The sequence below is a fragment of the Physeter macrocephalus genome, chromosome 18 (assembly GCF_002837175.3).
Source record: "Physeter macrocephalus isolate SW-GA chromosome 18, ASM283717v5, whole genome shotgun sequence".
NCBI lineage: Eukaryota > Metazoa > Chordata > Mammalia > Artiodactyla > Physeteridae > Physeter > Physeter macrocephalus.
In genome coordinates, this window is record NC_041231.1 from 99984809 (window position 1) to 100012503 (window position 27695).

The window sequence follows — 27695 nt, forward strand, 5'->3', positions numbered from 1 at the left end:
AACAAAAAACTGCCGGGGGGGGGGGCGGGGGGAGGGGGGGGCGGGGGGAGGGGGGGGAAACAACTAACTAAAACGCTGGGGCTGCTCCCTAGAGGATCAAATGTTGTTTCAGATTTTATAGGGCCTCAGAGACCTTAGGAGCAAGATTACAACACCCTTACCCTTTCTAAATATTTACTTCCCTCCCTGCGATAAACACGCCCACAATCTCTCCCTCCTGGTCTGTCAACCTGCTTCTTCTCATTCTCTCAAGATATATTATGGCAACTTCCTTATTCTGCCCCAAAGAAAAGAAAATACGACCATGACGGTAGGTATTTCATTAGAGTTCTCTGGTACTTAATGATAAGGTCATTTAATCATGCCCCGACCCAGTCAAATAGTGCAAAGGGCACTTCTTACATCACTCCCTGCCCTCTTCAAAGCCCAAATACTGAAACATACGCACATTTGCGGATTACCTGCTATTATCTGAATGAAGGCATCTGAAAATCGGCAATAATCCTGTCTCCCACGTTTATCAGGAAAGGAGCCTATGAGAGAAGCAAAATTCATCCATGTTGGAAGTCTCAATCCCAGAGGGGTGTGTTACACAGCTCTCCTTCTCCGGCCTGGCCTGCCATAGGACTTCCGCCGGAAGTACGCCAGAGGGAAGCTACTTTGAGACCGTTACGGTTCCCTGGTCAGAGCTAGCCATGACGAGGACTTCTACGTGCATATACCACTTTTTTGTTTTGAGCTGGTATATTTTCCTCAATTTTTATATCTCACAACAAGTAAAGGATCGGCGGAAATCCGAAGTCTTTCTAAATGGTGGACAATGGAAGTACTTAACATTCCTTAATCTGGTAAGTCCATTCGGCTGTATCAGGAAGCAAGCTATTCGTCTGTAATATCAGTGCCTCTACACATAACACCTTTTGATTGTATCAAGTACAAAATTCCAATATTTGTCTTTCTTCTTCACTGTTGGTGAGTTTTGGCATTCTCTTTTACTTGACAATTTGCTCTGAGAAACCCCATTTGGGAGTTATCCATAGCTACCTTTTGTGCTGGCTAATCGTTAAATGCTCTTTTGAAAAGAATCTTGTCTTGAAGTTCTTCTCAGATGAGCCCAAATGGGGAACTAAACTAATGGTTTCACCATGGGACTGACTACATATGCAGGAGGAATTTTGAACTTTGCTTGGGGAAGTCTGTGAGGGAAGGCTGAGTGGTGTATGTTGCGTGGGAAGTGCAATTTCCAGTGGAGGAATAATGCCATTTTACAGCACACACAGACTAACAGATTTATCTAAGAAAAGCAAATACATTTTGCCATGTTCGGATCCCACTTCAATTTTTTATAGGCTCAGGCTCCATCTTAAAGGACAAATCACCCAACCAAATGGCAAATACACATTTTCAACTATTTACAAACCAATCACATCACTTGATCCTTCCTTGTCTCCCTAGCCCAGCTGACCACAATCTGATGAATGAAGTGATGAAGTGTGAATGAATGGGAGAAAAATAGGTTTTTAAAAAATGTTTTGGAAATATGTAAAATTATTTTTAGAGTTAAAAGCTAAACATGCTGCAGCCTTTGGGGATGCTAATTAAAGTTTTGAGATTTTTAACCTAAATGTAGGGTACCATATAAACATCTGATTTCAGAAACTAGACAAAATATTCCAATTCTTTGGCATCATAATCCTAGGCAGAGGTAATGCATGGTAAAAAAGAAAAAGAGAAAAAAAAAAAAGAAAAAAAAGATGACTCTCTGTAATGCTAAGGAGAGGAAATTCAGAAGGTTCAAATCAAAGAAGCCTGGGAGTTCAGCTTCCTCCTCTCTTGTAACTTGCTGGCTTTTGATTTTGAGATTTGAGCCCTGAATACAGTTCTACTGTGCTTGAAAAATATCAAGGTGAAGGCTTGTTTCAATGAGAAAACAAGTAAACAGAAAACAATAACAAAAAATGATTTTGTGGAATTAGAATACTACAGTAAAAGTCTCAGCTTTATGTATCTATTAGCTTCACATTAAGAATAGTCAAGGTAAAGAGAGCAGCGTCAGCCAGGATGGATGATGTAATCAAATCCAAATGCTAGTATGGTTGTCCTCCCTCACACTAAGCATGGCTAAGAGCAGATTCATCCCCTACTCCCAAAACCCAGCTCCCTGGCTTCTTAATTATAGCTCGGTTACATGTCCCAGAGTCATCATATTTCCAAGAATGGAAAAAGACACTCATCTGTCCAAGACACTTATTTCCTAGTGTTAATTCCCTGACTAATCAGCCACCAAATCCTATGTCTTTCCTCTTGTTAGGTTCAACCCTTCTTCCCCAATCTTACTGCCCCTCTCATTGTAGGTGTTTATTAATTGGTACCTAGATGACCAGATCACCTCTTCACTGTCCTCCCATTATCAGTCCATCCATCACTCAGATTTCAGATTAATCTTCCCAAAGAACTGTTTTTGGTTTTGTTTTGCTTCAAACATCATAAGCCTGCTTGAGAAGTGTGGCCAGCTACTCAAGAAACCACAGGGGCTCCCTCCTACCTTACAGGACCAATCTAAACTCCTGATTTAAGAGCTCACCTGCCTACTTAGCCTCGGGCGCTCGCCTCCCTAGGAAGGTTGGTCTATTCTCCAGGAAGGCCTGTGTCTTCTCCAGTGTTGGACCCTAGGCTTTTGCTGTCGCTGTTCTACCAATATTCACACTATCCTGAATGAAACGCCTACCTGCTTCTACACCACCTTGCTGCTTTCACAGACCACCTGAAATCCCATTCTCCTTAAAAATCTCTGCTGACCAACTCTAGCCCAAATTCGTTTTTTCCTTTCCCTGAATTTTTACAGCTTCTCTCAGTCTCCGCTTATTTATGTATGGTATTGTTTTCTCATTTCCACCCACATGTGATTCTCAACATTTCAATCAAATTGTAAGTGGCTCCAAAGCAGGAGTTCTGTCTCCTAAGTCTTTGCCAGCCCTAACGTTCTATGATTCTACATTGTATTTGCTACAGCGGCTGGCACAGGTTATCCCCATAATAAAAGCTGGGTGACTTGGTATGTTGACTGGACTTGACCTCACTTTTCTGTATTCCTGAGCTGTCTCTTCTGACATCTTCTGGCCCTTGAAATGGGCAGAGAGGGGCTTCCCTATGGCTGTTTCCTTTCTGCTGTTAGGTGTCATCCTGAAATTGTGACTTAATGCAACGTTTTCCGACTGGTGAAGATGGGTTGAATGTGTTTTAGAGGATCAATTTAAGGTCAGACTTCAAATACGTGACATCACGTGAAATACTGCGCCTTAAAATTTCTAGCTCTTGAGGTCTTGTGGGCTGATTAATGGTTGTGTTTCCTAATGATTAATTAGTGTTAACTAACGAATAATTAGTTAATGGTTGCGTTTATAAAGTCACAGAGGTCTCATAACTTGCTATAACACTCTTAAATTTATTTTATGTAAACATATTGAAGTCAGTAGTACCCCATCCTGCTTTCCAGGAAATTTACACCCCGCCCCTTTAAACAGCTTTCATTTCTAGTTGGCTGAATATCTGTCATGGCCCCTAAGAACCAAGTCCAACTTGATCAAGTCAGCATTCTAAGTGGGCCCCCTTTCCTCCTGAAGCTACCCCAGGGGCTTCAAAGGATTGATGCCTGGGGCATGAGGTGAGTTGGGGGTGGGGGGTGCGACTGGGGAATGGTGACCAATTCCTGCCTAGTACCTAAGGAGAGTAAAGGAAGAAGAGGAGAGATGTGAGTCTCTGTCTAATGAGGGAGTAAACTGACCCCAGGGAAGAGGCAGCCAATCCCCTGTTGGGAGGGAAGGCAGTATAGCTTAATGGTTATAAGCAGGAACTCTAGGATCATGAGGTCTCTGGGATGGTTCCTCAGTTCCACCTCCTACTGACCCTGGTCTGGGTATTTCTTTGTCTTCTATTTCCAAATCTGTCAAATAGTGCATAACCACAGAGTGACTATAAGGGACAAAGGACATGAGGGAAGCACCCAGAATGGTGTAAGCAGTGGACAATGGAATGAGGAGATAGGAGAGTGCTGGTGAGCTTCTAGCCATCTCATCGTTGAGTACAGAAGGGATGGTGCAGAGGGGAGGGTAATTTTGGGGGACACCAGTCCCCTCACTGAGCACCATGGGTGGTGGGTCATGGATTCAGGCAAGGGTCACCCAACTGCCTCACTGCTCAAGTACTTCCCTCCACAAGCTTCATACTTCAGCTTCGCAGCTAGAGGAGGACCACTGTGGCGTCAGTGCTTTCCCTATATAACAGTTGCCTAGGTGGATGCCCTCCGGCACTGGGGAAGCCCTAGAGGTAGAGTCCACAAGCTCAGGCAGAGGGCAGTGAGTCCTGCTGAATGGGGCAGCCCCCCAGGAGCTGGGCACGGAGACAAGGCAGTGCTGTGGACGTCCTCCGGGTGTTCATGTTGGCCCAGGCTTCCAGTGCCTGGGTCCTCCACAATGTTGTGTTCCCTCCTCTCCATCCACTCCACTTCCACCCCGGGACTGTCCCTGACCCCAGGGAATGCAAGCTGGGGAGAGGGGATAGAGGGATTTTTCAGCTACAAGTGAAATCGGCTTGCAGAATTCATAGAGTTTGCTGGGTTTTCCTCTTTTTAAAAATAAACTTCCTTCTGAAACATGGTTAGAGGTGGTGCCTCATAACTGGGATCTCCAGGGGAGATTCTGGGCGGGCCCCTCCCTGTTTCCCTCCCCCGACTTCACCAACAGAGGCACGACGTTTCCCTCCCCTCTTCATATAAAGTTGCCCAAGCCGCAGGCAGCTCTGACCTCATTATCGTCAAGCTCTCAGGATGACAACAGCCACTTCGTTACACAGGTCCTCAGGGACGGCAAAGCAGGGCCAGGGGAAGAGAGATCCTTGAGAGATCCTTGGGGACGTTCCATCGTTCAAACTCCAAGGTAGCCCATGAACAGTGAGAAGACAGAGATCCATTTATAGTATATAGAACCCGCTGCGATCCTTGGGGCCAACCTTGAATTTCCATCATCGGGTTCATATATTCATCTGTGGAACTCTTAAGCTCAACAGAGTCAGAAATACACTTAACTGTCTATTCCACAAAAATGCTTAAGATCAGTTTTTACCTCTCAGATAGTTGAAAGGGTGAGGGCTGAGAGAAGGGAAGAGTCACCACCAGCACCCAAAATGAAACAGCTGTGGTTTACTGAGTAACCATGACAGCATTTTGGTAGGTTCTTTGTGCACAGTATAGATTAGTGATTGAAGGCCTAGCTTCTGGAGCCAGACTGCCTGGGTGCCACTCACGTGCTGTGTGCTCTTGAGTGAGTTACCTCACTTCTCTGTGCCTCACATGTAGTGGATCTGTGGTGTGGCACACAGATTCCCCTACCTCCTCAGCATCAAGATGCTCACTCCCCAGCTCCTGGGAGAAGGGGTGTTGGCTGCTGGTGACTCACAGCTGAGCTCTCAACCCACAACTGTCCTCAGCAGAAGGGAGCTACCTGGACCAAGGCTTAAGGCCTCCCTGAGGTTGCTGCGTGCAAAGACTGGTTGACCTGGGCTACGAAGGCTGGGCTCCAGGACAACTCTGAAGGGACAGCTCAACTCCAGCGCTCCTTCAGGGATTAGCTGATTCCATGCAACTGTACTGCCCTTCCGGTTTTCCAGCTGCTCAGTCCTTCTCCCTCCCTCCCTCCCTCTCATGGATGTTCTGAGAGCACTCCTCCATGAACACTCTTCAGGCAGATCTCAGCATCTCAGATTCTGTTTCCCAAGGAACCTGGCCTACAAAACGTAAAATGGTAAATGTACCGAAAAGGTTCCTCCTCTTCCGCCGCCTCTTCTTCTTCCTAATAAAGATATATGAACATAGAACCTGCCCTGGTCTGTATTATGCCTAATTTCTGGCACCTAAGAGACATTCTGTGAATGTTGGCTGCATGAATAAATGATCAGAACATAACTCTTAAATGGTAAGAGCCACTTTCTAGAGAACCCCATCCCACGTGTAAGACAGCCTACCCCACGGCCATCCTGCTGCTACACTGAAGCCAGCTGTTATCAGCTATACAACACTGGCCAAGCATTCTTACAAATCTTCCTTCCAGCCTGTCCCTCAATGTTCTTAGTTTCTTCTCTTTTTTTTTCTTGTGTTCTTCATATCATTTCTTCTCCCATGTTCTTGATCTCATTCTTTCATGTTTCATAAGCTCAATGCACATGAATAATGTCTGAAATAGAATATTACATATAATACAGATATATTTGACAGACTTCCTCTACCTGTCCCAAATGCCACCACCCTTACCACCACAGTTATACAAAATGCTCATCACAATGAGTCCCCATTTGCTGTTTTATGCTGAATTAATCTCCACTGCAAGTGTTGCATCATTTTGAAGGCGAGATCTGAGAAAGTCCCGGCCTGTCTGAGTCAGGCACAGAGAGCTGAGCTGGGCGTTGGATTACTTGACTCATTCAATCAGAGTTGTAATGTCTTGCTCAGGAAACTTGTGGAATCTCCCTCTCTGGAATTATTTTTAAATGAAGAAATTCTCATTTCCTGGGACAGTTTAAGAGGGTTCTGGCTTAAAGCAAGGAAAATAAACTTGACGACTTAGAAAGGTTAAGCTTCTGTGTTTTCAAGATTTTTGTGAATTTTGTGAAGACGTATGAATGTAAAAACGAAACATCCTTCAGCTATGGTTTCTCAAATTGCACTCGTTATAAAAAAAATGTAAATTAAGCTCTCCCAGGTGGTACGTTTGTCAGCTAGCAACAAAAATGGAAGACAGCTAACAAACTTAGATCAGCAGTATTTCAGAAGAAGGCACAAAAGAACAAACGGAATTAGGGAAGAACTGGTAGAAAAAAGTTAAATCAGACAGCAGCAACTCTGAAGTAAACCCTGACCAAGAAGATACCATTAACTTTGCTTTTCTGAGCAGCCCAAATAGTTGAGAAATGTAAACAACAGGAATTTTGCGTCAGAGTCACAAAAGAAGGCCAGTTGTTGCTATCTTCTTTGAACGCTACCGTATTAGTTTGCTGGGGCTGCCATAAAAACGTACCACAGACTGGGGAGCTTACACAACAGAAACTTCCTCAGAGCCCTAGAGGCCAGCAGTCCAAGATCAAGGTGTTGTTAGCAGGGTTGGTTTCTACAAGCCTCTCTCCTTGGCTTGTGGATGGCTGCCTTCTCCCTGTGTCTTCACGTGGTCTACCCTCTGTGTGGGTCTGGGTCCTAATCTCCTCTTCTTATAAGGACACCAGTCCTACTGGATTAGGGCCCACCCTACTGTCCTCATTTTAACTTAATCACCTCTTTAAAGATCCTGTCTCCAAATACAGCCACTTCCTGAGGTACTGAGGGTTATAACTTCAAATATGAATTTTGGGGGGATACAATTCGGTCCCTAACAGCTGCCATTTTCCCCCTTGACTATTCTTTCTGTGAATGTCTTATAAACATTCCAGTGTACTGTCCTTAGAGAATAAGCAGACCAGCGTCTGGTTTTGTGAGTGATGCGAACCTGTCCTCGAGGCCCTGCAGGAAGCCTCCCCATTGAGTAAGCCGATGCCACCTCCCTCTCCTTGCTCTCCAGCTCTGCTGTGTGGATCCTCTATGCCCTAGTTCTTGCCTATTTATTTCTTTTGGCAACACCCTAGCGCCTCCCCCCTGGGCTCCCACGTAGGGGCTCATAAATATTCCTTGTTGATACAGATGATGGCACGTCAACGTGGATTAAGATCAATGGAGACCAGGCTGCCTCACGCACACAGCTGGCATCTCTCCAAAGTGACATATGCCTGTGAAATAACGTGTGAGCTGAGGGTAGAGGGGGAGAAGTGATTGGCAAGTTTGTGGTGTGGAGCAAATTTTGATCGGTGAAGGAGAAGCCACGGAGGCTCTGAGTAATGTGTTCTTTCCCCAGTCCAATTTCCACATTCTGCGACTGGGAAAGGCAAGAGAATGTCAGGACGGGCTTGACTCATGCTGATGCTAGGAAGCTCTCGCTAAGGAAAGTGGTCACATGGACTTCACATGCTGGGTGGAGGCGGCCTCTCCCCAAGGAGGGAAAACCTGGCAGGCACTCAGCGCTCAGTGGGAGATTAATTGCTGTGTGGATTAACTGCTGTGTTGATAGAACGGTGCAGGCCTCCTCACCCGGGCCCAGGCCCCTCGTCTGCCCTTCCTAACTCCAGCAGCTGCCTGCTATGGCCTCGGGGGAGCTGAGAGCTGCTGGGGAAGAAGGGAGAGAAGGAGACTTCTCCTATAGCACCCAGTGCAGACTGCACTCCAATTCGGCAGCGCTCAGGGCTGAACGGCAAAAGTAAATGACGAGTATTGGGGTGGCAGCCTCTTCATGGCATTTAAAACTGTAGCCCACCCTCCCTGGAATGGCCCCTTCTGGCTTGGAGCTTCCTCCTCCCTCAGGGCCATGGGGTTCTTGCACGTTCCTGATTTTCTACCATCTGATCATTCTTTGCTACTCTGCTTCCTCCTTAGCCCTTCTGTCCCTTAGAGGAGGGCATTTCCTCAGCATTTGCTTCCCACTTGCCTCCTCTTCCCTTTGTCCTCTCTTTAGAAACCTCATCCCACCATGCAGCCCCGCCTCCCTGGAGACTACCAGGTCTGCATTTCCAAATGGAAGTTCCTCTAGGCAAGTGGTTCTCAACCTCGGCTGCCCTGATTACAATCATCTGGGAGAATGTTTTAAGATCCTGAAGCCTAGGCTGCACCCCCAGACTCATTAAATTAGAATCGTTGGGAGTGAGAATCAGGCATCGGTATTTTTTGAAGTCATTTTTAATTCTCCCACCTGGAGATAATGGTCTCTTTTTCTGAACTCCCACAGTGCTTTATCCTTATTCTTAGAAACCTGACACATCACATGGTGTGTGGGGTTTTTTTAAAGTCTGGCTCAAGAAGCAGACTTTGGGTTTCAAACCCTGGCCTTGATATTTATCAGCCATTAGGCTTTAGACAAGTCTGTTTATCTCTCTGTGCCTCAGTTTCCTCATCTGTAAAATGGGAAGTGGGGACGGAATAATAGGACTTACCTCATAAGGTTGTGGTAAGAAATTAAAAGCTTAGATCAGTGCCCAGCACATAACAAGAAATCAATAAAAGCCAGCTATTACAAAAAAAAAAGTCAGCTATTATAGTTTTGAGCAGTCAGTAAGATTTTTAAGTGATAAATTTATGTCTAATCCAGTGGTTCTAGAACTTTAGCATATACACAGAGCACCTGGGAGTTTACTGAAAAACAAATTCCTGGGCCCCATTCCCAGAGATTCTGATTCCATAGTCTGGGGTGGGGCTGAGGTCCTGCATTTCTAACAAGCTTTGGGGTGATGCTGGTACTACTGGTCTGAGGACCCCCGTGGGGACATCGCTGGCTTAATCCACCTCTGTGTCCTCTCCTGCCCACCCTTCAGCCTGAGGAGTGGCAGGAGGCCAACTCTGCTAGAGGTTTCCTAGGGTTCAGAGCTCAGAGCTTGTTCCCCAAAAGCCGACTTGGTTGATCATTAGTCCAGATGCCCAGGTTCCAGAACTTGTCTAACTCAGACTCAGAGCAGAGTCCAGGCTGTTCCTTTTGTACCAATCAGAGCTTTCAAGGAACAGGATTGATTCTGAAGCAATAACTCAAAACCAACTCCAACTCTGTACTATTGTGACCATTAAATGAGAAGCCGTGGGTTTGTGGAAAACTGTAAGAATGGACAAAGTCTGTTCTGATTGTGATCTTATGTCCTTGAAAAAGGCCCTGCTTCTTTTTCACCTTCAAGGGCCTCAGGTACCTAGAGAGGCACCCGAGCCCACGGTTTGCTGTACAGCCCTGTGGATTTAAATCACTCCCTCACACAGACTGTCTCGGTAAGGTCTGCAGAGGCCTTCTCTTCTGGCTTCTCCCTCAGATAGGCAAGATGCCATTTTGTGGGTCTCCCTCAGGAGAGCACAGAGCTCCTTCCTGGTGCTCTTGACCCTGATTCTGGCTTCTCTAATGAGACTGCAACACTAGGCATTTAAAAATTTTTTTCTTCCTAGGAAGAGGCCAGAATATATCTACCATTGTGTCTGGTGCTCTGCCCTTGTGCTGTTTATTTGGTTTTTCCCACCACTGTGCAGCCAAGGTATCTATCTCATTACATTCTCCTTTTAAGCTGACTCTATTCTGTTTCCATTTTAGCTCAAGTCCATTATGCTAAATACTGTACACATTATTATCCCCTAAACAACTTTACACAATCGGTTTTAGTGATCAAGGTCAGGGCCCAGCAAGTTGCAAGACCAACCTTCGAATTGGCTCCCAACCGAAACAGCCAGCAGCCCCTCCTTCTCAAATCAACACTGCTCCCAGAGGGATGGCGCTTCATGTCAGTGAAGAATGTATTAATTAAAGGAAATGAAAAGGTCCTCATTTGTTGTAACGAATTTAGTTCTTGCAGGCCATTTTCTACGGGGTGGCCTGTCTGGAAGATGTGCTGAAAAGAGCTAAAGGGAAAAAAGACATTAAGCTCATAACTGCCTTCAGAGACCTGCTTTTCACCACACTGGCTTTTCCGATATCTGCAGTAAGTTACAAAGATGTGCAGGTAATATAATACACATGTCATATGGACTGACACTTCCCCTGGGCAGCAAGGAGCCCATTATTGTAATCCAGGGCAACTGCATTTGCATAAATGGCCTGAGGACTGCATAGCACTGCCCAGTGTCTCAGGGAAATAAGGCACATTGACTGACAAGATTTATCATTAGCTTTTGTACCTTTGTGAACGTTTGATACAAGATCCTTATGACTGTCTACCAGGGAAGTCTGAGGGACCTTTCCTAACCAAAATACAACTGCGATAACCTTGGTTCCATGAGGGTGATGGGAATGGAGGGTGCTGAGGAGGGCGATGACTGATTTCCCTTTCACACATCTTGTTTCACTTGCTGCAATAAGCATTTGTTACTTCTGCAAGTGGAAACCATTAAAAAAAAAAGGTATGAAAACTTTCAAAGTTGACACTTTGAAATTGAGGAGAGAGAGACAGGCTGTTTGAAATACCTGGTGTGGGACACATGGTGGGTGACTCATGCATTTTGGTGAATGAATGGACATTGGGAAGAAGCCAGACATATATATGCAAAAGGGACAGTCGGCTTGTTGCTGATACTGTCCACGTTTCTACAACATTGCTCATGCGTTCATTCATTAGTTAGAATGGAAACAAACTGAGACCAGGCACACGGGCTGCCCAGCAGGGCCTATAATTAGAAGTGATTACCTCTTTCTACCCGTCATCATTCCGCTTCCTATAGTATTGAGACCTCAAACTTAAATCCAAAATGAAACTCTCCAAACACTAATAATGAGCTCTTGGATAACGGAGCGAGTACGCATTCCAGTTTTACTTTGCAGGACACCTCCTCCTCCACCCCCCAAAATCTTCTAAAGGCTAAGTTTTTTTGTATCAATGGAGTTTATTCATTTTTTAAGACTTAGAAATTGAGCCTTTGGAATTTAAGAAGATGATCGGAAGATTAATAGTTATTTTCTTCCACCTCTCCATTGATTTTGTAGCATGGAAGACAGACACTTTGAAAAGAGAGCCAAGGGGTACAAGAGGATGTTCTGAGCAATAAAGAGATCCAACTCTCCGTTAACTAGCTTGTGAATTACCCTGGGAGCTTGTCACCTATCCTCGCCCCAGCCTTCCTGCTTCCCCTTGCCATGCCTATTTAGAGAGTGGGCAAAGCCAGTGGAAGACTCACTCAAGCCATTCCATGTGGCTGCTCTCAGCACTCCTGGTAAAGCTCAGAGAAGAGAGAAGTCATTGGTTAAAATGAAATGGTCTGCGAATCCTATTACATCCTCTCTGCCTGCCACAATGACAAATAATTGATCCCTAACTCTCTGAAATCCCCAGAGACTGGGTATCGTAATTCTACAATAAATAATTTTTTCCTTCATTTAGTATTTCATTATGTATATATAGGAATGTATCTTTAAAACTGGTATCTATTTTTATTATGCTATGTTTCCTTGATTATCTTAGGAAGCACTCATTGAAAACAAACCTAATGATACTATTTTTGTGTTCTATTTTCCAGTTTGTATTTTTGTCATTCTGGATCCTCTTTCTCTACGATCGAGAACTCGTTTACCCTGAGGCCCTAGATGATATCTTTCCAGTGTGGCTGAATCATGCAATGGTGAGTAAAAGGAAAATTTAGTGAATACAGAAGGGCAATGGCCTCTGTTCTGAGAACTCCAAGTGCCTTATTTATGTTTCCAAACTTCTCCTCAACCCCCAAAATCCCATTCACCCCTCCCTCTTCATCCCGTCACTATTTATTTAAAGAACACACTGAGAATATGAAATGAACAAAAAGTGGTGCTGTAACTGGAGATACGGAGAGCAGATGGGATGTCCAGGCAAGACTCTTTGCCAAGTTGCTTATGAAGTTATTGAAAAGACATGAAACCATAAGGGCAAGCAAATTCTTGGAGTCTGCAGTCCTGAAAGAGAAGTAACTTCAGCAAATAACATGTAATGAATTCCTATCTAGGAATGGAATCAAGCAAGCTTTAAAAATAAGCCACCCTGGATGTTAGCTAGACTGGTGGTGGTGAACATTTCGCAGTACATACAAATATCAAATCATTATGTTGTACACCTGAAACTAATATGCTATACGGGTCAATTATACCTCAGAAAAATCCACCCAAATGTCCAAAGAACAACTCACGGCTCAGAAGCAGCTTCTTAGCTGACACTTGATCAGGACTATTTATCACAAATGATTTACATATTTCTGTTTCCCATTGGGGTTTTTATTCATGTATTTATTTTTGAGCGGCTGAAGAGTAGCCGGAACCTGCTCTGAGTTATTCAGGGCACTGTATCTGAGTACCAGTAACACTGGCCTGGACAAGCAGAGCTGGAGGAGGACCGTCCAGGTCTTGGATGAAGGAGGAGGTCTGAGTCATCACCACACGCACAGAGTCATCATTCAAAGTACTTGCTCCGCTTCTCAATATTTACAAATGTATTTCCACATTAGTCAGGAGTTCAGGAGGAGGTCTGAGAGTCTGTGAAGCAAGTGACATTTAAAAACCGGGGGAAGTCACAAGGGAGTAGCATATCAAGGCTCCTCAGGTTCACAGACTTTCTTCTACCTCCAACTTTTCCACTGTCTTTTTTTTTTTTTTTCCACTGTCTTAAAACTCCCATGATTACCAGTTTGGAAAAGCAGCTCAGTCCACCGGGTGCCCTGCCCCTCACCCCTCAGAAAAACATGCTTTCACTTTAAATATGTGCTCAGTGAGATACTAATTAATTAACTAAGGTATACAAGTTCCGATCTCATTTAGAGTTCAGGACCAAAAACTATATATTTAAGAAGTCCCACCTCCCAGAGACCCGTCCTACCAGTTTCTTTTTGTCAGATCACCTCCACACCTTCCCGTTAACATTAATCTGAAACCCCTACACAGGGAATATTGTGGCTTTTTATGGCAGTTAGACTATATTAAGTATGTTCCTCAAATAGGAGCCCATTTAATTCATACAACTTTCTTTAGATAACATTTACAATCCTGAACTTTTCCAAATTAAAAAAATAAAAACTTAGAAAGGTTAACTGATTTGCCTGGGGCCACTGAGCTCATAATTCACTCTTCCTTGCCTTGTACTATAGTAAGTGCAGAACGTGTGGTTCGATCTAGTTTCATAATTCACCAGGCAATCAAAAAGGATGTCACTTTGCTTGATTAACAAAGCAAAGTGAGAATTCTCACTTAAAAAAATCCAAAATCCCCATCTGTATGCTAATAAGCCAAAACTCTACTTAAGAAAATGAAGCGATTTGGGACAACTGACTGAGCTAGATGTTACTAAAATAAAAAGGCAGAGTATTGAAAGTGTCTTTTATTTGGAGCCAAACACATATATCAAATACCTTTTCAAGGTTTTGTTAGCTCAGCTAGTAGTTTCCCTACAACTATTACAGGCTTGCTGCCTCCTCGGGGTACCATTTTCCACACGGAAGTAAGGTTAGACTTCTTCCAAATAGTTGTGACGGTGAAGCCCAGCATTTGTGACCTCGCTAAACAGCCATATGGATTTTTGGTAATTTTGGAAGCAGATAGCTTGGTAATGTATGTCATATCCATCAGTTAACTGGCAAGGCAGATAATATACAACAGAGAACATAAAATATTCGTGTGCCTTCACAAGCTGGGGGTTTCTTTTGACCCTGCTCTTTGCCTTTTGGTCAATCAAGTAACCTGAATCCCTTAGAGAGAAGGGGCTAGGGTCAAAAAGGGTGGAACGACAGTGAAAAAGAGAAAAGAAGAGGCAACCTGCCTTGGGTCAGACACAGACTCTTCTGTGATTCTATTAATTTAATTGGAGAAACTCCCAACAGAGCCATTTCTAGTGAAAATGCTGGCATCAGCAAAACCAGTATTGGGTGCTCCTAACGGGGTCATCCCCCAACGTCCCATGCTTCCTTATGGTGTCTGCATCTCATCCCTCTCCCCCAAACTGTGTCCCTTACTCTGGACATTTTGTGTCCTCACTATCAAATACTCCCGGTCTGTTACCTCAAGAAATGCTCTCTGCTAACTTTTTAAATACTAGTATAAAAGAATATGGAAATGGCTGTTACTGGGTTAATCTGTTGACACTTTCTGCATTTTAACAGTGTCCTTCCACGACAACTCAAATGAGTAAATACCCAGAAACCACCACTGTGGCAGCCAAAGTGAGGATGGGAGGTCACTGGTACTAGTTGCTTCCATGTAGGGCTGGGCCTGATCTTAAAATGAATCACTTCCTGTATTGCTCCTTTTTTTCTTCCACAATATAAGAATTATTGCTGTACAAAGCCAGTGTCATACTTTCCTGAAGGTTCTTTCATTTCACAACAGTCTTTATGTTTACTATTCTAGCCTTAGCTTTGGAATATTCTCCCTGTTGCCATTTGCATTGCTGCCCTGGGTTTTATGAGTAGAATTTGTCAAATTAAGAAATACCACTCTCGGGGCTTCCCTGGTGGCGCAGTGGTTGGGAGCCCGCCTGCCGATGCAGGGGACACGGGTTTGTGCCCCGGTCCGGGAGGGTCCCACATGCCGCGGAGCGGCTGGGCCCGTGAGCCATGGCCGGGCCGCTGAGCCTGCGCGTCCTGAGCCTGTGCTCCGCAACGGGAGGGGCCACGACAGTGAGAGGCCCGCGTACCACCAAAAAAAAAAAAAAAAGAAAAAGAAAGAAATACCACTCTCCCCTTTGACACAGTGTAGTTCTAAAACCTTCATGATTCATCAAGTCTTTGGGCTCCTCCCAACGCAACCCTTCTAGCTCATTATAGACTTGCCATTGCAGTAGATCATTCAAAGCTGACTATCATCTCTAATGGACATTTTTCTATCCTTGTTATATATTCAAACCAAACAGTAACATCAGTGTAATATTTGCATCAACCGTGGGCAGGCTGCCTTATTTAAAGTAGATCAACCGGACTGTTTTATTGCTAAGCTGTTCTCCAGTCTTCAAGAAAGAAGGGAAAGAATAGCAAAGTACTCCTCCAGGTTTTGCCAGGAAAACATTAACTCCTCAGGCATTATCTAAATGACTACTAAAGATAGAACCAGAACAGATAGATTCAAACAGTAGGAAGAGGACTCAGTAACTGAGGAAATGCTCAGATCCTAACCTGAAGGGAGCTGGGGAACTTATTTCTCCGGAAATCAACCTAAACCATTCAGGTTTCCCTAAAGGAGAGGTAAAAGATCAGAGGCCGTCTACATTTGAAATCAGTACACGATTACTGAGCATGTGCATACAAGCACCTTATAAACTACCAAGGACTGCATAAACAGTTATTATCATGTAAGACTCTCAATCCACGATCACAGAGTTTTAGAACTGGAAAGGCTTCATTTATATTAATGGAGATTTCAAAACAATCTGCTCTTAAGAGACAGGCCTTATCTTGGCTCTTTAAATTGGAGCAAATACCAAATCCAGCTACCTAGTTATTTAATGTGTTATCATTTATTCACTTGAAAAAAAATAATTATTAAGTACCAACTATAAGGGTAACACCAAGATGGATATTTGACAAGGGTTTTGACTTCTGGCACCCTTAACTCTGGTTGAGCCTAGTATACACACACAAAGTTGAAATAATAAAAATAACAGTTAATGCTAATACAAGACATTGACATAGATGGTGTCATGCAGCGTTATGTTATTATTGCCAAGTGAATGACATAGACAGGAGGGCTGCTATGCCCCTTGTGTCCCAGCCTGGCTGTGACAGGCACGTGGGTCATGATTGGACAACCTGGAAGGCCTTTTAGCCCTCTCTGGGGGCTTGCTGGGGAGTCAAAATGTCAAGGGAGTGAAACTCTAAACCTTCCAGTTTCTTCCTCACTCACAGTATGCCAGATGTTGTCCATCACTAAATTCAGGCCCAGTCTCAGATTTTTCTCTCCCACCGTAAGCTTGGTGTGAAACCGTCGGGCTGCTAGGTAGAGGTAGGTGAGTCCTAATGAGTAAAGAAGGTCACCTGTGGGGACATCAGCATCAAATGGCCGCCCTCTGTCCTCAACATTACAAACCCCTCGCCCATGCCTCCTTGGTTCTTTACCCCAGTGCTTCTGGGCAGAGAGGACCCACAGTCTAGATATCTCTGGATAGCTCAGTGGTTTTCAGCCTTTAGGAAACAGAACGCTTTGTGAATCTGAGGAAATCTATGAACACTTTCCCAAGGAAAGCACAAATAACCATAAAATTTTGTGTACAATCTTAGAAGGTTCATAGACCCTCAAAATTCCATTTACGGACCACAGGTTAAAATCTCCTGACATAACGGAACATATACTTGAAAACTGGGCCCCCAGATGAGTTCTAATGCTGAGTTCAAATAAAAATACAAAATCAAGAATTATTCATGGGGTGACAAGGAAAATTTGAGATATGATTCCTAACCTCAAGAAGCTTATAGTTTTATCTATATACATACTCCCACCCAGCCTTTTAACTTGCTGTACGTAGAGGCTGTGTTCTGAAGGAACTCTGGCAGAACATTTGCCACAGTTAAAAACAGCCCCCCGCCCCTCCAGTATTATTCCCCAGAAAGTCCATGTCTGAAAAGGAAGAGGGTCCTGGTCAGGGTTCCTATGGGGAACTCCACCTCCCATCTACTTCTGTTTCCATATGATATAAGACAACAGCCAGAGTATGTTCTGCTGATACAGCAGCGTCCCGGCCCATGTCACTCACAGGGTGGTAAGTGAGATCCTTTGGAGGCTTGGTCTAAGTCCGCAGACATGCTGTGCTTGTGTTCAGTATAGATCTGGAATGTAGAGCCATCAGGATTTACTGAATATCTGGCAAGAAAAAAAAGGGAGATAAGCTTAAGACACGGGGGAGGTATGGATAGAGATGGTAGGGGAGGTGCAAGGATTGTGGAGAAGGAAATTGTTTCGTCTGGACATTTTTGAGATGCCAATTAGACAACAAACTTTAGATGCAGAATAGGCAGCTGGACATATAAGCCTAGGGGAGATTTCTGGACTGGTGACATAAATTTGGCTGTCTTCATTATAAAGATTGTTTTTAAAGTTAAATGAGATCACCTAGGGAGTAAGTATGGTTAGAGAAGATATCCCAGGACTAAGCCTTAGAACATTCCAACTTTCAGTACTTGGGAGGAAAAACAGGAGAATTCAACAAAGGAGATTGAAAAGGAGATGCCAGTGAGTTAGGTAGAAATCCAGTGCAGTTTAGTCTCCTGGAAGTCAAGTATAAAAATGTTTCAAGAGGAAGTCTTCTATGTCAAAAGCTGCTGAGAGGTCAAGTAAGAATGACACTGTAAGATGATCATTGGATTTGCAGTAATGAACTCTCTGGTGACTTGTACAAGAGCAGTTTGACTGGGGGGAGGGGAGAGCCTTGGTAGTGCTGTATGTACTAGTTTCCTGCTGCTACTCTAACAAATTAATGCAAACTTAAATGGCTTAAAGCAATACAAATTATCTTACAGTTGTAGACGTCAGAAGTTCAAAATGGGTCTTATGGGATAAAATCAAGGTGTCAGCAGAGCAGCATTCCTTCTGGAAGCTCTAGAGGAGGATCTGTTTCCTTCCCTCTTCCATCTACAGTCTGTGTGCCTTCTTTGATTCACGGTCTCTTCCTCCTTCAAATCTGCTGTACCATTAAACTCTAAAATCTTCTCTGGCCATTTTCTACTCTAGACCAAGTCCACATTAGAAAGAGAAACTATGGCTGCCAACAATGACCAGAAAATGGTGCTGGGAAATAACTTGTCATGTGACTCTGGAGAGGGAAGGGCTGCACCAGTTAAACTGATGGTGTACCACAGGAAAGCTCCTTTCTCAGAGCATCGTTCTAAAGCTCTGAGCAAGAATGAAGATAGAATCACTTCTCAAACCCTGATATTTACTTGGATTTTTTTTTCAGGTTTAATCACTACAGTGTTATAAAAAGTTGCCCTCTTGTTTTAAAACACTTTATTCATTCCATTCGCTTCCTAATCCAAGGTAGGTTAGACGCTCCAGTGGCACTGGAGAAACACTGAGTTAAATGAATGCTTAAAGCTCAGCAGTGAAATCAGAAGCTAAGCTGGGATTAGGAAGCAGAGTTAGCTGGGTAAGAACAATAAAGCCATCTTGCCCCTCAGGAAGTCTTAAGGTAAACACAGGAGATTCTGATAATGAACTGCCAAAGGATTACCAGTCCACTTAAGGTTTTATATAACTACAACCAAGCAATCACAGTGCCTGCTTTCTTCATCTCTTGAGAGCAGAAACCAGAATGGTGGAAGTATATCTTTTTAAAAAAAAATCCCAGTTCTGAGAATTTCCGGTGTGTGCTGAAGAGTAGCTTGCTTTTACAATTCCATTACCCAGTGATGCTCTATCAATGGGCTGCTTTTGAAACAGAAGAATACCAGTAGAAAATACATCCCAATTTCAAAATCAAAGTCAAAGGTTTTTTTTTTTTTTTTTTTTTGTGGTACGTAGGCCTCTCACCGTTGTGGCCTCTCCCGTTGCGGAGCACGGGCTCCGGACGCGCAGGCTCAGCGGCCATGGCTCACGGGCCCAGCCGCTCAACGGCATGCGGGATCCTCCCGGACCGGGGCACGAACCTGCGTCCCCTGCATCGGCAGGCGGACTCCCAACCACTGCGCCACCAGGGAAGCCCAAAGTCAAAGGTTTTTAATGATCAAAACCTATACACGTCTTCTAAGAAGTTACTGGGAATTTGAATAATTGAAATCATTCGGTGTCCTTGAGGGTTCGCTAGCAGGTCTCCCGTCCTGTGTGATGTAACTAGTCCCCACTTCCATGGCAACCACGGGTAATACTACCAACAGGAAGAATGACTTTATGCTGGAGAATAACCAAGGTGGAGAAACTCACAACAGAAGATCCTAAACCTCTCTGAAATACCAAAAGAAATCAAATCTAAGTGGGTAGGAGAGGGCAAAAGTCCCATGATCTCAGAGCAGAAGTGAAAATGCCCACGAGCAGCCTGGTGGAGGGTGTGAGAGCCTTCTCCACAGATCTGAATGGACATCCCCTTCCTGACTAGGGAGCCAGCACAGAAAAGCCCCCTTCATGCTTCTAGTTACTTCCTAACCCCACAGGCAGACACTCTGACAGCTGCAGAGTCCCGTCCTGGAACAGGGAGCTGCTGACAGGCTCTCAGCCAGCCTCCACATCTTTTTCCCTGGTCTCTTTATCTTCTCTGCCTACAGAGCAACCACTTGTGCCTAATTGGGAATTGAGTTTTTCCAAGCCCTCTAATCTTACTCTCACCTCCAGGTCCTTGGATTATCAGCCAGTAGATGATTTCTGTAGGGCGTTATCTAGTCTGCTTTATTCTACTTGCCCACATATTATACACCCATCACATGGATTCCTAGCTCTCACATGCTTATGTCCTAAGTTTTGAATTCTCAGCCCTGCCCTTCATTCCTCTCAATCCAACGGGCACATACATTAATATATAGGTACCTGCGTTCCCAACTGCTTCCTAAATCTCAACAGCTCTTCCAACCTATCACCAGCCTTACTTACTTACCAGCTTCATCCTTTTTCTATCACCTTCATGTATTCACTAGACTCATTTATTTTCTCTAAAAGTTTACAATTAGAGCAAAGCTAAAGAAGAGTGAGAACATGGGAACAGGAATGAGCTCTTTCTCTAGGGAGTTCATGCATGTTGAGCCATGTGAGACAGGGGCAACGCCGGAGTCTGTGAGAGTGTGAACAAAAGGGCTGCTCAAGGTGGAGCTCCTGCTTTTATGCTTAGTGATTCTACACTGAGTGTGGACTTGCAGTCTTTTAACAGTGTTCTGATAAAAGGGCCCAGATGCCATCTAAAGAGCATCTCCATTAATACAGAAATCTATAGGCATGTTGGTGCACACTCCATGTATTCACTCAAAGAATAGCTATCGAATTCTGAATGCTGAGAAACAATAAAAACCTGATGTTGGAAACAAGCTTGCTGATCAGGGGCAAGAGGGCATGGCCATTGCTTGAAAATGCTGTTCTTGCTATTGTCTTAGTACATATGACTAACAGACAATAATATAGTGATATTTCCCTTTTTACCCAATGCATGCTTGACGATAAATATTCTTTTGTAGCAATGACTGGCAGAGACACTAAAATACTTAACCTATCAAATCGTATTTAATAGAAGTCTTTTGTCTCCAATCAACCCAGGGACTTTAGTTTAAGGCTTATATGTGGGAACATTTTAATTAATATGCAACTTTTTCTGACATATTTTAAAATACTTTGCTAACCTAATAATGTCAGAGTTAGCGGCATTAAAATATCATGATGATCACAGAAATTGTAAGCCTAGCAAAAAAGGTGCTTAAGAAATATTTGTTGAATGATATCTGACAACTGGAATATTAAGCTGCATATCCAAAGGGAATGACACAATCTTAGTGGTATCTCTTTTGAGGTGGTGACTTTTAGAGCATGGTGCAGACAGTCCAAGACATCTCCAGGTACAGGTCATCAGGAAATGGACCATCTGGTGAATCATATCCTATCTTCACAAATGTCCTTTCACATCTGTTAAGGTTCTTCTTGGGCTAAAAAGTTGGAAGGGATAAACTATTAGGAAGAAAAGTGCTGGAGCTTGATCCCTAAGAGTTAGTTTGGGATGAGTGGAAGCAAAATGTCTTAGCCCTGTGTCTCAGTTGTAAAAATAATTGATCTCAGATGTTTTCTACACGTTAATTTTTGATTTCCTGAAAAGAATTGACAAAAGGACCAGAAAACCTCAGTTATGGTCCCATTTCGGCCATTGTCTTGCTGTGTGATTCTTGGAAAAGCTAACAGACCTACACTGGGTATTGGTTCCTTGAAATAGGTGAGTTTACTGTTCTTAAGTCTCAGTGATGCTATCAGGAGCAAATAAAATAATACGTGTGCATCATAAAGTGCTATCCATGATGTGTAACAACCTCTGCCAAATTGTTGTCAACTTGGAATCACCGTCACCCCTTCTCCATTCTCCTCTGCATAGCAAGGGTTAAGCCTGGAGTCACACACAAGGTCCTAGAATCCCCTTCTCCATATGGTTCCAGGTGAGAGTCAGCCAATGGCAGGCACTCTCATGAGACGTGCAAGTGAGAACGCCTTTTTCTCTAGCGGCAGTTGAGAACAGGTGTGCGGACACGAGGTTAGCACCAACTGCTGGACAAGCACCCAGGAATCACAGGCGTTACACTACAGGCAGCGAGGGGGCAGTTCCCAGAGACTTCTGAGATTTACCACAGCTTCTGAGCCAGCTCCCTCAAACCATCCCCTTGTAGTAAAAGTTTCCCTGACTTTTACTGCTTTGACCTTTCCAATAACTGCCAAAGCCTCTAAAACCTTCATCCTTGGAATCCCTCAATGGGCTTCCCCGTTCCTGATGGGATCCTGCCTGATAATGGCCATAAATTCCTGCATCCTTCCAACTCATGCCCACAGCCCTTAGCAGGAGGAGAAGGTTATCCATCCAAGGGAAACAAGGTCCTGAGCGCCATCCATTTCTGGCCATAGAGAGCAACAGTAGCCTGAAACAAACAAACATACAAACATTACAAGACACCGCAAACGCTGAAAAAAATATTTAAAAAATATTTGTAAACACTTGACTTACGGACAAGAAAATAATGGAAATTCCCCAAAGTTAAAATAAAACAGAAGAGGAGCTAAGAAAGAGAGTGAGATGCAGGCAATATCTGAAGAGAGAATCACTGATTATTTCTTGGAATTTATGAAAAATTAATTCTCAGAGTCAAGAAGTGCCAAAAAAAAAAAAAAAAGACACACAGGACACAGGGCAGACATCTAGTCACTTGTATGACATCACAGACACCTTAGACAAAAAGATCCTAGAACCAGCCAGATTAATAAAATGGATTTCCCCAAAAGTAACCACTGTTACACTGATAGCTGATTTCTCAATACCAACAAAGAAGCCAGAAGAAGTGGAATAACAGCTTCAAAGTATTGAAGAAAAAAAGAGCCAACCTATTTACTCTCCAAAAGTATCTTCTGAAACAGGGACAAAGTAAAGACATTTTCAGACACACTAAAACAGACGTTATCACCCACAGACCCTCAGTAATGGAAAATGCTAAAGGTCGTACTTCAGGAAGAAGGAAAATGATCTCAGAAGGGAGGTATGAGATACCAAAAACAATGGCAAGCAATGTGTTCAGTTTATGGTGACTTTAAAAAAGAATGAATTAAAATCCTGGATGCAAACAGAATGTAAGTTGAGAGAGGGCTGATTAGAATTAAGGCATGTTAAGCCCCCCCTGGATTGCTGGTGGGGAGGGGCTAGAAATAATGACTTATATTAGCCGTTACCACATTAAATACGCGTGTTTTAATGTCTAGAATAGCCACATACAAATGGAGTGTATGACTTATGCATCAGTAGAAAAGGAAAAAATGAACAGGAAAAAAAAATAAACTGATGAGAGTTCGAATCCATGGTCAGAGACTATTCTAAGGTGTGGAGAAGAGCATGGGAACAGGACCTGGTAAGAGGTAGATTCAAACCCATGAATATGGGAAGTGGCTTATGGTGGAAAGGGCTTTCCTGCAGGATTAAGTTACCTTCCCCCGAGAATCATTTCTACTGTTCCTGCAGGCACAGATCTCTAAATTATGCAGCCACCCCCTAACTGAGCTGTTCCAGTTAATAATGTAGTTGATATGATGGGGGCTGGGGTGCAGGATGGGAAGGTCAGAGCATATTTGAGAGTAAAATGCTAAGCTTCTGAAGTACTCATTATAAAGGGGTAGGCAAAAGAAAAGGGAATTAATGATTAAATCATCCTTTTTGTTCATCCCTTTAGTAGGGACAAGAGCCCTGTTCCCGAAGGCTTATTCCACAAGCCACTATTTAATAATACTAAATTGTGATTATAGATGAATTTGGTGGAGTGTTCTCCTTTCTAATCCCGCAGCTGTCCCTGGAGAGGAGGCCCCTAGAGTTCTCTGCCAATTAAGAAAAGGCTCTTGATCATAAAGTGATCTCTGGAGGTGATCAAACTGCCTGCCTTCCATGCTAGGCAATGTAACAATTAAGCACAAGTTTGTATCTTTTTTATATTGTGGTGCATGCTGTGTATTCGTCTGTATATAATTAAAGTTTCAGGGTTGGGTTTTAATGTCTCAGGATTGCCTGATTTACTTTCCTGTTAGTGTCAACATGGGAGTTCTGCACACGAATCTACAGAACAACCTGGACCTACTAGTGAGGGGAGGGGTGAAATGCAAGTTCTGTCTGTTACCCGGGATTTCCCCCACTGAGAGATCTAACTGGAAACCAAGTTCTCAGCTCTCCCCAGCTCAGCAATGCCCCAAAATGGAGACTTTGCCAACACAGGCACTGCTTTTCTTTTCCCCAGTTTCCCAATCCCTTCTGTTCTTCTATTCTATTCTATTCTGGTGGTTGTGGGGTTGGCTGATTAGGCGTTTCCTTCAGGGCAGATAGTGCTATTTGAGCCACACGCAAAACAAGCAGGTATGCCTTTCCGAACGGAACAAAGTCCAAGAGCATTGCCCCAGACCCATACGGAATTATCTGTACAATTCTGCTCATTCCTCTTATTCTAGCCACCAACTATCCCCAAACTGCCAAACCCAGGGCTCCTGTTTCTGCCCCCATCTTACTCTCAGCAGCATTCAGCACCCTACACTTCTCGCTCCCTGAAACTGTGCTTTTTTGGTTCTATTGATAGAAGACTTGACTCGTTTTCCTCCTACCTCAGTCTCTGGCTGTGTCCTCTACCTGCCCTCTAACTGATGCCCTCTTTAAGGCTTGTCCTGGACCCTCTTTGCCAGTACTCTTTTCGCAGTAACTACTCACATCCATCCCCAAGGGTTTAATTCTATCCATGTGCTGAGTCTATAGCTCAGATAGCCTTTGAGTTCCAGATTTGTTTCTCTACTGCCTACCTGACATCGCTGTTATAGGCACAGCTGTAGGCATGCCACAGACATCTCTGAATCAACGTGTCCAGAAGTGGACCTGTTATACTCACTGCCAAACCTGTCCTGGGCACCTCCATCTCAGAAAATGGAGCCACCATCCTCCCAACTGCTCAAGACAGAAACCAGCATTGACCTTCCCACCTCGCTCCATCCCACCACCCTCATATCCCATCTATGAACTAGTGTCGTCGATGCTTCCTCCAAAATATGTAGCAAATCTGTTCGCTTTCTAGTTTGCTTTCTGTTCACTGCCAACACCCTGGTGTCCACCTTCACTTCTCATCTAAACCATACAATACCTCCAAACGGGTCTTCCTGCTTCCATTCTCGACCTTCTCCATACAGCAGCACGATACACAGGAAATAGTGTCCCCCTTCCTAGTGCTCTGCAGTGGCTTTCCGCTACACTTAGAATAAGTGTAGTGGAAACTACACTTATGGGAACTCCTTCCCATGGCCCACAGGCCTGATGAACCTGGCCCCTGCTTAATGCTCCAGACTCCGGTGGAGCCTGTCCCCCCATTACACTATGTTACAGCTCTTCTGGCCTCTGCTTTGTTTCTGTAACTATGAGAGCTCCTTCCCACACCGGGACCTCTGCATATGCTGTCCCCTTTGCCTGGAATGTTCTCCATTTGCTCTTCCCTGGCTTTGCTCTTACATGTAGGTCCCAGCTTAAAAATGACCTCCTCAGAATGACCCTCCCTGACTGCCTTATGTAAAGCATGTGCCTCCACTTTCCTTCCAATGAGTAGATTCCTGTTTGTTTCCTTTATAGCCCATATCGTGACTGGTATCTATGTGGCTGTTTACTTGTTTATAGAAAATCTTGCTGATCAGACTGTAAGGTCTACAGGGGCAGGGCCCATATTTGTTTACTGTTTAATCCCCAGCACCTCACACAGCACCGGGCATGGGGTAGGCACCTAATGAAGATGGCTGCACAGAAGAATGAAGTCTTTTCCTCTTGCTCTGGTAGCTTCTCTGTGCCCTAGATTGACCCCCGAGTTCCTCCTCAGGGGTAGAGTGAGGTGTGCTGGGACCAAAGGGCATTGGAGGCAGAGAGAAAGCCTTTAGCAACCCTGCCTTTACATCTGTGGATGACATGATACGTTTGAAACTTTGAGGTGTTCTTTTGTACAGAAAGTTACAAGTGAGGAAAATTCTAGAGAGATTATTGGTACCTTGAAATATCTATGGGGCTTTTAGTTGTTGTATCTGAGACATATGCTATATTAGTGACTGATTTATGTTCAAAGAGACGCACAGAGTCATAGTAATTACATATATTTTGTTAAAGGAGAGATGATGTTTATTCTGATTTGGACTGGACTGTGGTTCAAAAGTGGTTCTGGAAAAAACATTTCCAGGCTTACACTTTCCTCTGTTATCACCATTCTCAATGTTAATTAGGTAACTGAGTATTCATGTAGCCAAAGAGAGTTCAAAAAACCATTAAAGGGCTTCCCTGGTGGCGCAGTGGTTGCGCGTCCACCTGCCGATGCAGGGGAACCGGGTTCGCGCCCCGGTCTGGGAGGATCCCACGTGCCGCGGAGCGGCTGGGCCCGTGGGCCATGGCCGCTGCCCACCGGGAGAGGCCACAACAGTGAGACATACCACAAAAAAAAAAAAAAAAAACAAAAAAAAAACCCACAAAACAAAAAAAAAAACATTAAATCAAGGAATAAGGGTGGCAGAGGCTGAATTTAAGAAAAGGAATGAAGACATGACCACAGAAAAAACCAGATGAAAGAAAAGTGGTCAGAAGAAAGAGGAGAAGAATTGATTGCAAAAACAGCCTCTTTTTATCTCTGTGAAAGTGTGTGGAAGGCCCATTTCCCCCATTTTTGTTGGTGGGCTAGCAGTGGCTCTGAGAGAGATTCTTCCCTCTCTCTCTTTTTTTTTAATGTGGACCATTGTTTTTAAAAGTCTTTATTGAATTTGTTACAATATTGCTTCTGTTTTATGTTTTAGTTTTTTGGCCCCAAGGCATGTGGGATCTTAGCTCCCCGGCCAGCGATCGAACCCACACCCCTTGCATTGGAAGGTGAAGTCTTAACCACTGGACCACCAGGGAAATCCCTCTGAGAGAGATGCTTGATAACAAACAACCAAGGATTCCTACTGATGAGCAGAAGCTAGTAATGGGGTGCATTAGTATTTGTGAAAAGTGAACCCACGAATGTGGAATTCCACCAATAGAAAGAGAATAACTACATCGGTGGCTGCCACTGAACCTAATGTTTTTTCTTTCCTTTAACATCTTTATTGGAGTATAATTGCTTTACAATGTTGTGTTAGTTCCTGCTGTATAACAAAGTGAATCAGCTGTATGTATATATACATCCATCCCCATATCTCCTCCCTCTTGCATCTCCCTCCCACCCTCCCTATCCCACCCCTCTAGGTGGTCACAAAGCACTCAGCTGATCTCCCTGTGCTACGCAGCAGCTTCCCACTAGCTATCTATTTTACATTTGGTACTGTATATATATCATTGCTACTCTCTCACTTCATCCCAGTTTAACCTTCCCTCTCCCTGTGTCATCAAGACCATTCTCTCTGTCTCCGTCTTTATTCCTGTTCTGCCTCTAGGTTCATCAGAACCGCCTTTTTTTTTTTTTTTTAGATTCCATATACATGTGTTAGCATACGGTACTTGTTTTCCTCTTTCTGACTTACTTCACTCTGTATGACAGACTCTAGGTCCATCCACCTCACTACAAATAACTCAATTTCGTTTCTGTTTATGGCTGAGTAATATTCCATTGTATATATGTGCCGCATCTTCTTTATCCATTCATCTGTCGATGGACACTTAGGTTGCTTCTGTGTTCTGGCTATTGTAAATAGTGCTGCAATGAACACTGGGGTACATGTCTCTTTTTGAATTATGGTTTTCTCAGGGTATATGCACAGTAGTGGGATTGCTGGATCATACGGTAGTTCAATTTTTAAGGAACCTCCATACTGTTCTCCACAGTGGCTGTATCAATTTACATTCCCACCAACAGTGCAAGAGACTTCCCTTTTCTCCACACCCACTCCAGCATTTGCTGTTTGTAGATTTTGTGATGATGGCCATTGTGACCGGTGTGAGGTGATACCTCACTGTGGTTTTGATTTGCATTTCTCTAATGATTA

At 43.9% G+C, this 27695-nt stretch overlaps 1 protein-coding gene across 1 annotated transcript in view; it reads left to right on the forward strand.

The window, feature by feature from the left end:
* The window catches only part of ADTRP (androgen dependent TFPI regulating protein), an 89646-nt gene that overhangs the window by 19099 nt on the left and 42852 nt on the right, over window positions 1-27695 (forward strand). Inside the window, exons 2-4 of the mRNA XM_055079945.1 lie at window positions 525-848; window positions 10441-10575; window positions 12104-12205. Coding sequence (XP_054935920.1) covers window positions 558-848; window positions 10441-10575; window positions 12104-12205 — 528 coding nt within the window. The 5' untranslated portion in view covers window positions 525-557. The remainder of the gene's footprint in view (window positions 1-524; window positions 849-10440; window positions 10576-12103; window positions 12206-27695) is intronic.